Below are 14,397 nucleotides of genomic sequence, written 5' to 3'. Positions count from 1 at the left end.
TAGGAATAAATATTAACACTGTACAACCACAATTTTAGCTAGGCACAAAAAGTAGATGATGGTGAAGAAACTGAGTTAACTTAAAAACCGATCACTCCTGTGAGTATATCATTTAAGAAAATAAAAACCTAACATATGCATCCATGCATAAGCTCCTGGAGGAAATGTACTTGTTTAAAAAACGTTGGCTGCCTAGCAAGTCCTTTTGATTTCAAAAATCAATTGTTCTCTTGCTTCCCTCCTCCCTTCCTTCCCCTCACATACGCACTTGTGTGCACAAACTTCTCTCCCTTCATCAGTAAGTACATATATATGCACTCTGCTTTCCGCTTAGTGGTCTCCTTTCAGGCCTGCCTGCTGCTGCTGAGTTAGTTCTCTGGAACTGGCCGTACACGAGGCAGTCGGGCAGCCTTTCCCTGAGGACTGTGCTTCCTCCCCTGGCCGGCTTTCCTTCGTCATGTGCGCCTGGTTTCGCCCTATGTAATTGTCCACAGTTCACAGAACGGTTGAGGTTGGAAGGGACCTTTGGGATCATGGGTCCAGTCCCCCTTCTCAGGCAGGGTCACCAAGAGCAGGTTGCCCAGGACAGTGTCCAGACAGCTTTTGAGTATCTCCAAGGATGGAGATTGCACCACATCTGTGAGCAAAAACTTGTGTAACTTAACTTTCTTTGGGGACAGGAGGGCTGAAGTGGCATCATCAGTGCTCACATTTAGAAGAGATCCTCTTTTTGAAGTAATGATCTTGCGACTAATGGAAGTGATGTAGTGGCAGAAGCAGGTTCCTCAGCTGGATTTCCACAATTAAAATTGAGAATTTGTGAGCTGTGTTCCTGTTAAAATGCCCCGTTTGAGGACAATCACAGGTGAAATTTTTTCCCTGATGTAACTCTAACTCAAAGTTTTCCCTTTTATAACTGCATTTTGAAGTGTGAAAAATTTCTTGACATGTAGAGAATTGTTGGAATCTTTGTGTACCTGGAAGGTGACGAGTGTCTATTGGTCTAGCCTAATTTTTAGTAAGACTTGTCATATGTGTGCGTTTTTGCATGAGTGTGTTTGTCCTGCACTTGTGTCTGTATATGGAGTTGAATGAGTCCATTACCTCTGAGAGTCTTTTAGCTTTTATAATGTTTGTGATTGGTTTTTTCTGCTCTTAATGCAGAAGAACAGATCGAATGACTTTGGCATGAGAGTAGGCTGAGTCTGAAATTATTTTACCTATTATATTGGGCCATGTGATGCTTCTGGAAGTATACTCTAATATTGGTAATTTGGTGTGCTGATACCAAGTACCCATTTGCTACCACCTTGTTACTTGGCTCATACTACTCACTTGACTTTCCAGCTCTGCTCTCTCTCATCTGCCATCCTTCCTGTACAGAACCTGATGCAGAAGATTCAAAGCTGATCATGGTTTACAAACCTTGCAGCTTTTCTGAACCCAGGAGGAGAGAGTTAACAGGAGCGATACTCCACCTCATTCCTCTTTTGTTGAAGTGCTACGTGCAAACACTAGTTTGGCGCCTCAATAATCTTTCCTGAATCACTAAGAAGGGGACCTGTACACATATAAAACCTATGTCCAAGCAAGTATTACAAAACCAGGGGCCTAATCAACTGATGACTGGCTTCAGTCCTGGATTAAAAAAAAAAAAAAAGGCCGTGCATTTACTTTGCCACAGATTACTGAGACTTGTGGTTTGCTCTTGAAGAATTCAGAGCCCAGCCCCCGTTTCTCTAACTATTCCTTTTCTATTTGATCAGAATGTAGCTTTGAATTAAATGGAATAAGCCAATTTCTCCTGCACAAGGTGCCTGAGCCATGGTGAGTTCGGATAAGGATATTGTTTTAGCACTAATACGCAGGTTTTCAGCGTGTGCCTTTTTTTCCTCACTTGCCTCCTGCAGTTTGTCAGTTAGACCTGGAATTCCTGCGTCTTTACATGCACTGCTGTCATAACTGAGCAATAAAGGTTTAGAAACCTGAACCGACAAGCTTTACAAACAGCAGCGTCCCGAGCTTGCCTTTAATTAGGACAAAGACGATAACGAATTAGTAAACTGTGGATCGGATTTTCTCTTAAACTTGCCCAAAGCATTGTGGGCTTCGACTCACTTGAAATCCTGCTTAGCACGCCTGGCACATCTGCAGTACAGACATCCGCTTGCACTTTCCTCAAACGCTTGGCTTCGGATTGCCTTCAGCAGGGAGCGGGTTAATCCCCTCTTCTCCCCTCGGCTCCCAAGGCTTGCGGTTATCTGTGTTCGTGCAGTTGCGGGACGTCTCTGCGGACGAGCGAGTGCTGGCGGGAGGGAAGGGGGTGGCGAAGGGCGCGGGGCGGCACCGCGGGGGCGAGCGGGGACGGCTCAGAGGTGCAGCCGCCTCGGCCCGCGTCTGCGCCCGTGTCTGCGCCCGCCCGGCGCTGCCTTCGGCGTGAGACGGTCCCCGGGTCTTCGCTGTTTGCGTCGGTGAAGACGTGGAGCCGGAATTGAGGATGGCCTGCTGGGGTGCTGGCCCCGTTCTCTTTTGTTAGTTGTATTTTGCCTCTTTAAACTTCTCTGCTGCTTCTGGTTTTTTTCCTTCCCTATTACTGTTACTGTAACTTAATTTTCCCAATTTTACAGAGGCAGAGTGTACTGTTAAATTGTTGCTATGATGAGCTGGCTAATGTTGCTTCTTTTCCTGTCCATTAAGTGTGCACCTGGGGTGTTCTAGAAAGATATTTCACATACCTTACATACTCTGGGTTGGGGAGAGTGGGAAGTGGAAGTCGCCTTTTCTCCACAGTCCAAGCACCATTTTAGGCAACAGCACAGCAAAGGTAGGATCAAAAATCAATTTGCAAGTTTCCCACCAATTTCTTTCTCTCTTGCTTCATATTTTTCATTATTTAATTTTTGGCAGCATTCAGATTTCACCAAATACTTGGATCTAGCCTCTAACTTATTTTTTCCCCAAAACTTCTTGGTTTTGAGTAGTCTTGGAAAGAGTTCCCTTCTTGTTACAGCGGTCATATGAGCATCTAATCGCCAGAAGTTTTTAAGCCGCATCAAAACTCATGTGCCTTCTTTTTTTTCATCCCTCCTCCCTCCAGTTTCAGTCTCACTAAGTAACTTCAGGAAAGAAATGCTGCAGTAAGCAAGTGAGCTCGCCTTCACTGCATCTCCTTCGCTGCTAATACAGTTAGGACTCACTGGCTGGAGCCGAGGGAAGGAGCAGACAGACCGTTTTGGAGCCCGTGGGCTTGGACGTTTAGTGCTCCCATCACCTTCCACCTTCCGAGTGAGCCCCTCTCTAGCGTTCCCAGTGATGCCTCTCGAGTTATTAGGCTTTTCTGTTCTTGGCTTGAACGCATGGGAGCATTTGCGTCCCCCCACATTAGCGAGAGGCTTGATCCGGTCATCTGGCTTCTGCTGCGGTAGTTAAGTTGCTGCGGGCCATGTTCTTCCCTGCGCGAGGCTTATGGAGAGGCACGGTGAGGGAGGCAGCGTGACCGCCTGTAGGGAAGCAGAACCGAAATCACTGCTGCCGTGAGCTCATGGGTACTGGCTGCCAGGTTACAGCTTGCCAGGACTGTTTAAATTACGTTTGCGTGGAAGAAGAACTGTTGGTGTTCGTTTTAAGATGCTTCCATTTGTTTGTGGGTACTGAACTCTACTTTTAATAGTATTGAACATCACTGCGTTGTGACTGCCTTTGGGGAATCTAAGTAACAAAACTTAAAGAAGAAAACATGCGTTCCTCTTCGATGAGGAGCGAAACTGATTTCTCTTAATGGAGGTGATATTCAGCCTGGTAGGTTGATATTTGTTTTTATTGTTCTGTAAAGCTTGTGAGGGCTCTCTGCTTATATTAGGTAGCATAATGAATGTCTTTTCGTGTGCTTTCCAGAATTGTTTATTGCTTTATAAGCTGAAATGATCTATCTGAATAGCAGTAGAATTCCTGTGAATCAGGCTTGGTTTTACCTGACATAAATTGTTTCCTAAATATGGCTAATGACATTGTTTCTGCACAGAGAATTCCACCTCCTCTCCTTTTCACCCCTGTTAGATGGGATCCTCTGTCATTCATAGAAAAAAAACTGTTAAAAATCTGGAGGTTTCTCAGTAGCGATACAGTTTCTCTGGAATGAAATCTGCCCCAGGAATGTAAAATGGTTCCTTGAAAAAGTAAGTCATAACATTTCTTCTTAATTTCTTGTAGTTGCATAGGTTGGGGTTCAAGATCTATTACATGCTCCGAACTTGCACAAGTAGAAAAAAATGTTTTAGTCTTTGTATTTAGCCTGGACAGGCTTTTTTTAGCTGAGATTTCTCACAGGACTCTTGCAACAGAGTGGATGCCTTTTGGTCTGGCTTTTACTTCTAGCTGGTCTGAAACACAGCTAATAAAGTTTAAAAAGTTTCTGGCAGACCAGTGTGGAATACAGTGTTGTAAAACTCCTCTGTATGCCCTGTATGGCTGTTTTTAAAGATTTTGCAGATGTGGGATGGGATCCTGATTTGGTCAAGGTAAGCGAGTAATAAAGCCTTTTTTTTTTTTTTTAATGAAAAGCTTTCTTTACAACACCTCTGCTGTATTGAATTCTGTATGTCATTTATTACAGCTGTGCTTTCTAGTGATCATAGACTCCCTATGTCTAATATTCCAAATAAAGTAAATGCATTTTTAGAGACTCTCTTACCATTCAAACTGACTGAGAATATGGTAATATAAATGTCAGTTGAATTAAGTTTCTTGTAATTTCTGTGTTTGCAATCATTTTCATGGCAGCCCATTGTGGTTTTGATTGTATGTTAATGAGATTAATGGTGTTGGTTTCGTTTTCATTGAAGTTCTGTGCACATTTCTGCCCAGTTATTGCACCGCTGCTTCTTGGGATCCCTTTACCTAATGTGCAGACCTGCTGCACAAGGAATGGCTTTCAGGCAACTTCTCTTGCAGCAATGCATTGCAGAATGGGATTAGGAGCAGACATCACTGCTGCAGCAGCACTAGCGCTTGTTGCTGCGAGCTCGTACTAGGCAAAATGATCGTAAACTCTCTGCTGCAGCACCTGGGTCTGTACCGAAGACCTGTTCCACATATTACAGTTCAGTGGCTGTGTGCAGCTCAGTCCAAGAAAATTGCACCACACATTGTTTTGATTGCCAGCTTCTTTTTTCCTTTTCCCTCGTCCTTTGCCCTTAATGTCCTTTATTCTCTGTTTCAGAATGAAGTCTGTATGCTAACAGTATGATCTTAGGTTGAAAGCTTCCTAATGTGACAGAAATGTCAACAAAACGCTTTTGTGGAAATAATCTTTTAGTATCTCCGCACCAACATAGTTTGTCTTCTGCGTGAATCAGGCTTTACTACTCTTTTCCCATATCATGTTTTCACTTTCAATTCCTTTTCTGACTCCCCTACAATATACTTGCTCTTTCAGTTTAATGCTTTTCCAGAAATGCCATCTGAGATACCAGTAGAATTTAAGAGGATGCTTTTTAGATATTTCTCCTCTGATTCTGCATCCTGCAGAACACGTTTTCAGGTTTTAATTCCTCTTTCTTTCCAACGAAAATTAAATTTTGCTTTTGGGAATATTTTCCTCCATGTTGCCCATGTTTTGGATCAGCCAAGAGTCTACTCCTCAGCTATATTATTGAAACTTGTATTTTACGAATTAGCGTTTCAGTGCAGAATTTCTTCACAGCAGAAGGGATTGGACTTTGCAAAGCAATACAAGGAAGTCGGAATTGTACGTATCTGTGCATTACCACAAAGAAAATATTTAGAAAACCCAAACCACCACACCCAACCACTATAATGTCTGTCAGAGGCTCTAAGAGTGATCTGGCCCAAAGGGCCAGCACACATGCTGCATGACTAAAGCGGTAGGGAACTTTTAAAAGCCCATTTGTTTCTGACGTTTTTGGTGGTTCCTATGATTTTAGCCTTGGGAGCTCCTTGTATGGAGAAGTTTTCTGAATTAATGGTTCTGAAGATCTCAAGCTTAGATTGCATATAGCTCAGATTTGGGATTGTATATCTCTGTCCTAGGTGACTAATAATATAAGTCTGCTGCTACAAACAGGAAACATCAGTGAGGAGGAGGAGAACAGGTCAAGAAAGGGTGAGGATGATGTTTGAAAAAAAAGAAAAAAAAAAAGAGTCTGAGAGTCCAGGGCTTGGAGCAAGGCTTGGTGGGAGAGGATCCGTGTTTCCAACTGTGCCTAACAGGGCAGTAATGAACACGTGTTTTGCGTCTTCTAAATATGATAGTAGGATACTTTGACAAGAATGTTGAGGGTAATGGTTAAGAGGTGGTGAGGTTACTTCTTGCACCAATGAAAGCCGTGCTTAAAATGCTGTTCCTGGCTGTCAGTTCTGTGCTTGAGTCCTTACATGACAATTACTATTTAATTTGAGCCTCAGAGGAGATCACATTAATCTTTTTGAAATTTTTATTTAGTGATTTTTAAATAGCAGAGTTTCCGTGGTGATGTAAAGTATATGTCTTTACATATATGTCTTTACATATAAAGTATACGTACTTTATATGTGGGTATACTTTATATGTGGGTATACTTTATATGTGGATGTATATCCTGCTGTGCATCTCTGAATCTCCATTTTCAGTTCTGTTTGAATCTTGCTCCCAAGTCTGGTGTTTTGTGTGTGCTCGGGAGCGCATATGTCGTCTCATTTCTGTTGACGTGCTACTGCTTTGTCTGTTCTCCTGTCCAATTTTTTGGCTCAAAGTTACAGCTTAAAGTGCCGAACGTGGGACAGAAAGCCTTGCAGCTTTACCGGTAGCAGTGCCGACCCCTTTTTGTGCCTAACCCCGGTGCTGGCAGCTGAAGGAGCGGTGCGCAGCCCGAGAGCGCTCTGCGCGCGACTGCTCGCTCGCGTCGGCAGCGCGGGAGCTCTGCACACAGCGATGCTTGTTCTGGCAGAGGCGCTGTGTTTGTGCAGCGAGTGCCCAGAGCCCTGCCCGCCTCGCAGATGCATGGAGCGGCGTAGGCAGTGCGGGAGGCCGTCCGAGCGGTTCCCAGCCCCGGGCGAGGGCTGCAGATGGCCATGCGGCGATGTTTATGTGGTGCTGCTGTACCTGCGTGTGCTGCGAAAGGGACTTCTGCGAGCCCGTGAAGGTGAGGAGCTGGTGCAGCACCACCGGGACTGCATCAGTGCGTCTTCCTTGGCTGTTTTATTTAAATCTCCGGTAGCACTTGACCTCATTTTATAGCGTTAGTCTGGGAAATGCGGCATTCTCCTCCAGGCGCTGCTGTGGCTGTGGTCATTTCTGTACAGCTTTTCTTCACTTTGGAAGGTGGGAAGTGTGAAAAGGGCTCCCGTCTGAGTGAGTGCTGCAGTTTATACCAGATCAGATGTGGTGGTGGTGGTGGTGGTGGTCTAGGTTTTGTTGTTTTTGTTGTTTTGGGGGTTGGTTTGTATAATACACTGGAGGATCAAAGAAGGGCTAGTAAAAGCAGCCCCAATGTTAGAGAGAGATATTTGGATCAGTAGCTTTTTAAATGTGGGCTCTTGTTTTGCTATTTCAGCTGTGCAACGTGTATTGCTAGGAAGGAGTAAACAAACTGCAGGGTCATATTTTGCTCCAGGTGAAAAAAGGAGTGAGAGCGTACAGCTTCCTATGGAGTCAGTGACCTTCAGAAAGGAATAAGTAGTTTTCTTTGGTTTGTTAGCAATGTAGCTAGGCATCGCCCTTTTGCAAGTCTGTGTTAACAGTAAGCTGTATTTTCCCCACATTCATTAAATATTGAAGAGAGACAATAAGGCTTTGAGACTTGATGTTGTATGCAAAATAGGAGATATTTCTCTTCAAGTTCTTGCAGTTGGGTGTCCAGTGCAATGCGACTCCAATGTCCAGGAAAAAAAGAAATACAGGTCCAGACGTTTTGCTTTTGCCATAGAGGGATGTTTGTCTAGGGTATGTCATCATCTGCAGAAGATATGGGTGAGAAATTGCACAGTGTTACTGTCGTGTTTGAAGCACATATATCTAATCCAGTTTATTTAATAGACTCATTATTTTTCCTAGGGCAAATCTGGGCCCCCTGTCCTGGGCGGTGTACTTCCACTCACTGCGTTCATCCGTCTCCATAATGAAAGTGACGCCCAGGTGGCTCCTGGGAGCAGCTCTGTTAGAAATGGAGAGCTGAAGTGGTGCAGACAGCAGGGAAAGGGGAGAACAGTGAGAAAGAGGGGGTTTTATTTGTATTCCACACTCCAGTTTGATACATCTACATGCATTGCATCTTGGCATGTATAACATCAGGTTAATAGATCAGCTCCTCAGAGCTGAGAAGGGAAATGGTGAGAGTATGATAGCCTGTGCTGTGCTCTCTAGGCTGGATGTGGGCAGCGTTGCCATGAGCGAAGCTTTTAGAAGCTTTTCGCGTTGTGCTATACAGATGCTGCTGCAACCGGTTCCTCTTGCAGCGTCAGCAGTAAGATTTGTCTGTAGATGGAGTTCCGGATCAAACTTTTCGGTTGTTGCAAGAAGACTGAAAGCAGTGTCTTGATTTCAGTATTTAGTTCATACAGTGTTTGCTATGAATTTCTGGACAGGTGCAGTGTTCCCTTACTCTGATGACTATTTCTCGTCCCTTGAGTCCAACTTTTTCTTGGTTGCCTCATCGCTTACAATTTTCTTCTCTCCGCTTGCCGAAGGCACGTGTGCCACGCAGGTGCGGGTCGGCGGGGCCTGCCCAGCCAGCTTGTCCTTTGCGCTGTAGTGACTGCCCTTGCCTGCACCAGTCCTCAGTCGTCCTTGACAAGCGGAGTTAAGTCTTCCCTTTGCCACTTTGAGCGATCTTACGATCCTCGCTGGTGCTAACACGGGAGTGCCCTGCAGCGTTTAGAGCTAAACAGCAAACCCGAGCTAAAACTACATCCCAGCAGGAAAGGAGTCTCTGAGGCCAACTCTGTTGCGCTGCTTTCCGGCAAATGGAGTGTTAGCTGATGCCCTTGGAGTATGTTATATTAGAAAGGCTTTAAATGAGGGAACAGTATATCAAGAAATGATGTATAGGAATGGCAAAGAAATATGTTCACAGGAAACATGAATCCTACTGTTTTGAAATATTTATCTTTTAGTATAAACTGTTGATTACATTAACTCTGAAATGGTGTTTCAGGATGGATTTTGGTTGTACTCTGTGAGAGACTTGCAAAAATATTATTCCTAAAAATAAATAAAAGGAAGTGTAGAAATGTAGTTGAGCTCATGTACATGAGTTCTTTAAACTACATGGAGATACTAAATTTCAGTGGAGAAAAATCCTCTGAAAAAGGAAGGGACTCTTTCCTTTCAAGCGTGGTTATTCTGTGCAGAGGGTGATGTAGAAACATTCTCGTGAAGGTGAATATTGTTCTCTCAGATTCCAGATCTAGTTTGTTCAGTCACTTTGCAAGTCAAACTTAACTTGCTATCTGAACGTTAAACTCTCTTCTTTACTAATGAATATGTAAAATGAAATAATAATCTGTTTTTATCAGATAGCAGCTTGAAGCATGATGAAAATGAACTGTACTCTCTGGGAAGTGTTAACGATCTTTTTTTCTGTAACTTAATGAGATGTGATTTGGACATACTGGGAAAACCAGAATGAGTAAAAAAACCCTGTTACTTTACATAGTCACTTTCTGAAAAAACCTTGTATAAACCTGTTTCCGGATCCACGCTCTCCTCCCAATCCCTGTACTTAAATTTTATTCAGCTTTACCTCATTTCCTATCCTTATTTTTGTAATTTCTGGCCTGATTGGCAATCCTCCCTGATTAAAAATCTGCAGCTGCTAAAATAAGCATCCATGAGTGTACTCCGGCCATATCTTTTACTGTGTCATCCTCTTTCACCTGAAAAATCAGGTTCCTGCAGGCCCTCGCATATAATTCAGTTCCTTCCTGTTTCTCCATTCAGATCATCTGATTCATTCCCTCGGATGTGCCTTACCCAGAATGCTGGCATTGCTGTCGCATTCATTCAGCTTGCGCAGCTGATTTTCTTCTCGACTGTGTGTCTTTGGAGAACCATTACCGGATTGGACCACTAAGCCTTACTCTTTTGCCTTCAGGGTCCTTTCTTAGGCTTTCAGAAGCAGTGTGTTTGAGACCAAGGAGGTAAGGTCTTTGGAAATAACTGGATTTTAAAAAGAATTAAAAGATCCACAGACATTATCTTCAGGGACATATTCTACTATGTTATGCCATATTCCCTTCTTCCTTTAGGGTGTAAATACTCGAGGGCAGGGTTGATACCTGATCCTGTGTGTCTCCATCCTGTTCGAGGGTACATCTCACATAATATCTTTTGTCTCAGCCCACTCACTCCTGACCGATGGACAGTCAGGGATGCATGTGCATTAACTACAGCTGGGAAAGCCATAACTCAAATTTGTAGCTTCAGTTACCTCTTAACCAGTTAATAAGTGATAGCGTTTGCTTCCTGAGATGCACAGGGCCCCAGGCAGGTAGATTCAAAAAGTGGGAAAATCTAGAGTCAAGCTCTGTAAGGACTGGAAATGCTATGCTCCAGGGAGTACCCATGATCAATGATTATATTATTATACTAATAGAGATTTTCTGAAGTTTCACTGTGGAATGAGTTAAGTTGGCTGTGACGGACACCACACACAATTGCTTCTGATACAGCAAGCCAGATGTCACACAGCAGCCGCTGTCTTCAGCAGCCTCTCCCTCCCCTCCAGCAGTTTGTAAAATTGAATTATCGGTCCGTTTCTGGGATTTTTGCAGTTGGCCAATACAAGGGAAGTGCAACTGGTTGCTTTATAGCTGAACGATTCCTACCGCTTAAACCAGCAAGTGAAGTCACGTCTTCATTTCGTAGTGAATTAGGTGCTGAGCCCGTGGGAGAGCCGCGCTGCAGCTGGCTTTGCCAGACACAAAGCCGTAGGATCAGTGTACTTGTGCTTCAGGCCTCCGCTCTGTGTGCGTTTCTGTTGGCACCAGAGCCAACTCGAGCAGCCCCGATCGTTTTTTTCCTCCTGCGGTGTTCCTGCCGTCCTGCTGGTATGCTGCTTGTGGAGCCTTATGGTAAACCAGGTGTGGGAGCTTATTCAGAACAAAAATATCTCCAAGTTCTGTATTTCTGAGTTATTCTTAAAACAGATCAGTGCCCCGGTTAGTTTACCACTCAGCCCCACAAGCAGTTATTTTTTTCCCCAGTCGAGCCAGTGCAAAGTTGAGCAAGGAGCTGCTTGACTCGGCACTGCCACTGAAAGAAGTGAACATTAAATCATGCGCAGGTCTCAAGCATATTGAAAAATGTTGCTCTGTTGCCCAGTAGCCTTTCTGTCCCTTGTTATTTATCTGCCATCTCTTCCCCTTTCTACAGAGTGAGGATGTTGCTGGTCACGCAGGAATGTTGAGAAACGCCTGGCTGGCTTTTGCTTGGGAGAGGTAACGTGCCAGCACAAAGGTTTTAGCAATCATCGCTTAGGGTTGTTTAATTTCTGTGAGTAAGCTGCAAAGACATTTCCTCTTGGTGTTACCAGTGTTGGTGCCTCGCTCCAGCTCTTATCTTAGGCAGGCAAAAGAATCGTACTGGAAGTAGTTTTTTTCAGGATCGTTTTTCATTTCTGTTTTCTCACTGTGTTTTTTTCATAGCAAGGATGATCTTCCCTCCATCTTGAGGGTCAGTTACCCACAGGCAAAGATTGTTTCTCTCTTTTAGAAGCTCCAATTAAAGTCTTTCTGACTAGCTGCAGTATTAAAAATACCCAGTAATGCTTTCTTGGGCTCTCCATCTGTTCATACGTTTTACTTGGCCGGTTTTGCTTTTGGTCTGGGTTGAGGAGTATAGTGGGGACTGCCCAAAAGAGCTGCTGGGCGGCGATGACCAGCAGGTTTCCATGGCTCAGGGGAGCGGAGCTTGTTAAAATGCAAAGCCGGTATAGCTTCAGACGGTTCAATCAGGCAATAAAATCTTGCAGGATAACTGTGCAGAGGGTGTCATGAGTAATCACAGTGGACCTGTTCTCCTCTGTTTTTATTTTGTATTCCTCTTGGCAGTAAAGCCACGGCAGATGCTGCCCTGGCCGACGTTACACAGTGGAGGAGCGCGTAGGCTGCCCTGGGCGTTCGCCGAGGGAAGGTGGAAGGGTGCAGTCCCTCCCCAGTCCTCCGCACCTCAATGCACTGTTGTGGTTTTAGGAGTGGTTCAGGGCAGCAGTATTTGGATCTTCAGTCTGTATTTAGTTTAGAGGTGAATGAACAGAGATCGTCTCCCTTACATCTGCTGTTGTATCTGGATTATGAGGCCTTCGGGACCAGGATTTGCAATGATATAAATGTGCATTTCGGAATGAATAGAGAACCAAAGGGTTGGTGATATCGCATATATGGCAGTGTTGTAGCAGACAGACTAAAAGGGTTACAGGTCAAAGTTTTTACCTTTATTCATGTACCTAGAAATGTATTATTCTTCAAGAAGCAAAGTATATTAAAATAGCAATCTAAACTATAGGTCGTGAATAGCTTATTATACTACCAAAGTGGATGAGGCAGAGTATTTTGTATAATATTTTTTTGCTTTTTTTGGGACCCACAGTTATTTTTGCAATATACTGTGTTTTTATCATATCCAGTGAGGGCGTTAGGTATTGTCCATTCATGTGACAGTAGGGTTGCTAAACCCTTGATTCAGACATTATTTAAAGAATCATGTGCTGCAAGTTTCATGCTGGGTGACGACTTCTGTCTGTTGATTACCAATTACATTTAATTGTGTGTGTTGACCTCATAGTAATTCCTGATGTTTAAATACCTCCTTGCTGTACCTCACAAGCATTCTGTGCATGGCTCCATATGAACATGTGCAGTTAGATGATTTAATGCAGATGCACAGTCATACTGAGGTCATTTCTGCATCGTGCAAATACTGAGGTAGAAATGAGGAGTAGGAAGTGAGGAAGAACACAGGGGAAAATGAGAAATTACAGTGTAGTTACCTGAAATGGATTTAGTGCAAGACACTGAGGTTAGCTCCTCTGTCCCTGCACGCAGGGCTGTGGTTTGTCTACGGCCATAGGTTGTCAGGCTTTCCGTTTCATACCTCCTTTGAGAGATGGCTCTTCTCGAAGTGCAGGACTCCTGGAACTAATGCGAATTTCGGGTTCAGTACTAATTCAGTGGCAACTGTAGCCTCCCAGATAGCTACACAGATAACTACAGGTCTCGTGCCGATGGACTGGCTGCCTCGTGCCTGTCGGTGGAGACCGCGAGGCTCGAGCTCGCTCCCGCCTGCCCGAGGCCAGGGACCGTCCGTCTCCCTGAGGGGCGGCTGCTCCCGGTGCCCTTGGTCGTCGCTGCCCCGTGGCGGGGAGCGGCCGGCCCTGCCTGCCCACCTCCAGCACCCGCCAAGGACGCGGTAACGGGGTGCTTTCAGACGGGACGCGTAAAACGGGCGGCTTCTGCGAGTCCCCAAGATCCTTCCGACCTCGGTACAGCGGGCAGAAAAGTAAACCAGCTTCTCTTCCTGAATGCTTCAGTGATTAGTTTTCAGCACCGCTTGGAGAGTGCCCAGTTGCTGGGAAGTACGGTTAATGCAGTCATCCTGGTAACCGGTTATCCCCTTCCCAAGCTCCTCTCCATAGCTCTCATTCTCAGTTCCACTTTCTCACCTTGCCCTATATATTTTTAATCCAAGTAACACAACACTTTGCAGTCACATTTTTAAAGCTCCAGATAAGGGAGGAGGAAACAGGAGCTGAGAGGCCTCCTAAAACTAGACTTGACCTGAGTTCTGCTGCTGTTTGCTTAACCAGCTGCCCTGCTCATTTAAAAAAAAATCTTATTTGTGAATGGCTTTTTAATATGTTTGTTTACCAAAGTAGTTTTTGAAGAAGGTGAAAGACATTTAAATGAATACTTCTGTTTATATAGTCTTCAGCAAAACCAAAAGGCTCAGGTTCTTAATGGGCTTTGTATTGCAAAATAGATACATAAAAAAAACATTTTACTAGACAATTAGAAAAAAATTGACAATTTTGTAAGTGTTAGGAATTTGACAACAAGCAAAACTCATTAGGGCATCCAAAGATGTTGGAGAGGACAAAGAGGAAAGATCCTCACGTGATGCCATCTGGATCATGGGAGAATGCCAAAGCAGTTTTCAGTATGCTTCTGGTAGGAGGTCAGTGCGGGTCTCCGTTTAGACTGACTCAATATGCTGGAAAATTGTGTTGCAAGAGAGAGTTGACTAATTGAATTGTAATTCCTATTTTTATGCACACATTGAGCATTGCATTTATTTTTCATTTACCAGCATCTCTTCGGGACAGGTTGCCAGTCATCTTAAATCAATGATGTGTCACCAGCATTCCCCAGTGTTCTGAGGGACCCAGGTTGTGCTGCGTCCGTCCT

At 44.3% G+C, this 14,397-nt stretch overlaps 1 protein-coding gene across 21 annotated transcripts in view; it reads left to right on the top strand.

Moving 5' to 3' along the window:
* TMCC1 (transmembrane and coiled-coil domain family 1) overlaps nucleotides 1-14,397 on the top strand; it is a 117,853-nt gene that overhangs the window by 85,247 nt on the left and 18,209 nt on the right. Inside the window, exon 1 of one of the 21 annotated variants that reach the window (XM_064519274.1) lies at nucleotides 3,763-3,798. The exons of 18 other annotated variants lie outside the window; for them this stretch is intronic. In XM_064519274.1, coding sequence (XP_064375344.1) covers nucleotides 3,778-3,798 — 21 coding nt within the window. In that variant the 5' untranslated portion in view covers nucleotides 3,763-3,777. Of the gene's footprint in view, nucleotides 1-3,762; nucleotides 3,799-4,448; nucleotides 4,518-6,973; nucleotides 7,140-14,397 lie in introns of those variants that run through there. 2 more of the 21 variants (XM_064519272.1, XM_064519271.1) reach the window with 2 other exon arrangements.

The sequence above is a fragment of the Dromaius novaehollandiae genome, chromosome 12, assembly GCF_036370855.1.
Source record: "Dromaius novaehollandiae isolate bDroNov1 chromosome 12, bDroNov1.hap1, whole genome shotgun sequence".
Taxonomy (NCBI): domain Eukaryota; kingdom Metazoa; phylum Chordata; class Aves; order Casuariiformes; family Dromaiidae; genus Dromaius; species Dromaius novaehollandiae.
Note: the sequence above shows the minus strand (reverse complement) of the source record. Positions and strands in the feature narration are given on the sequence as shown.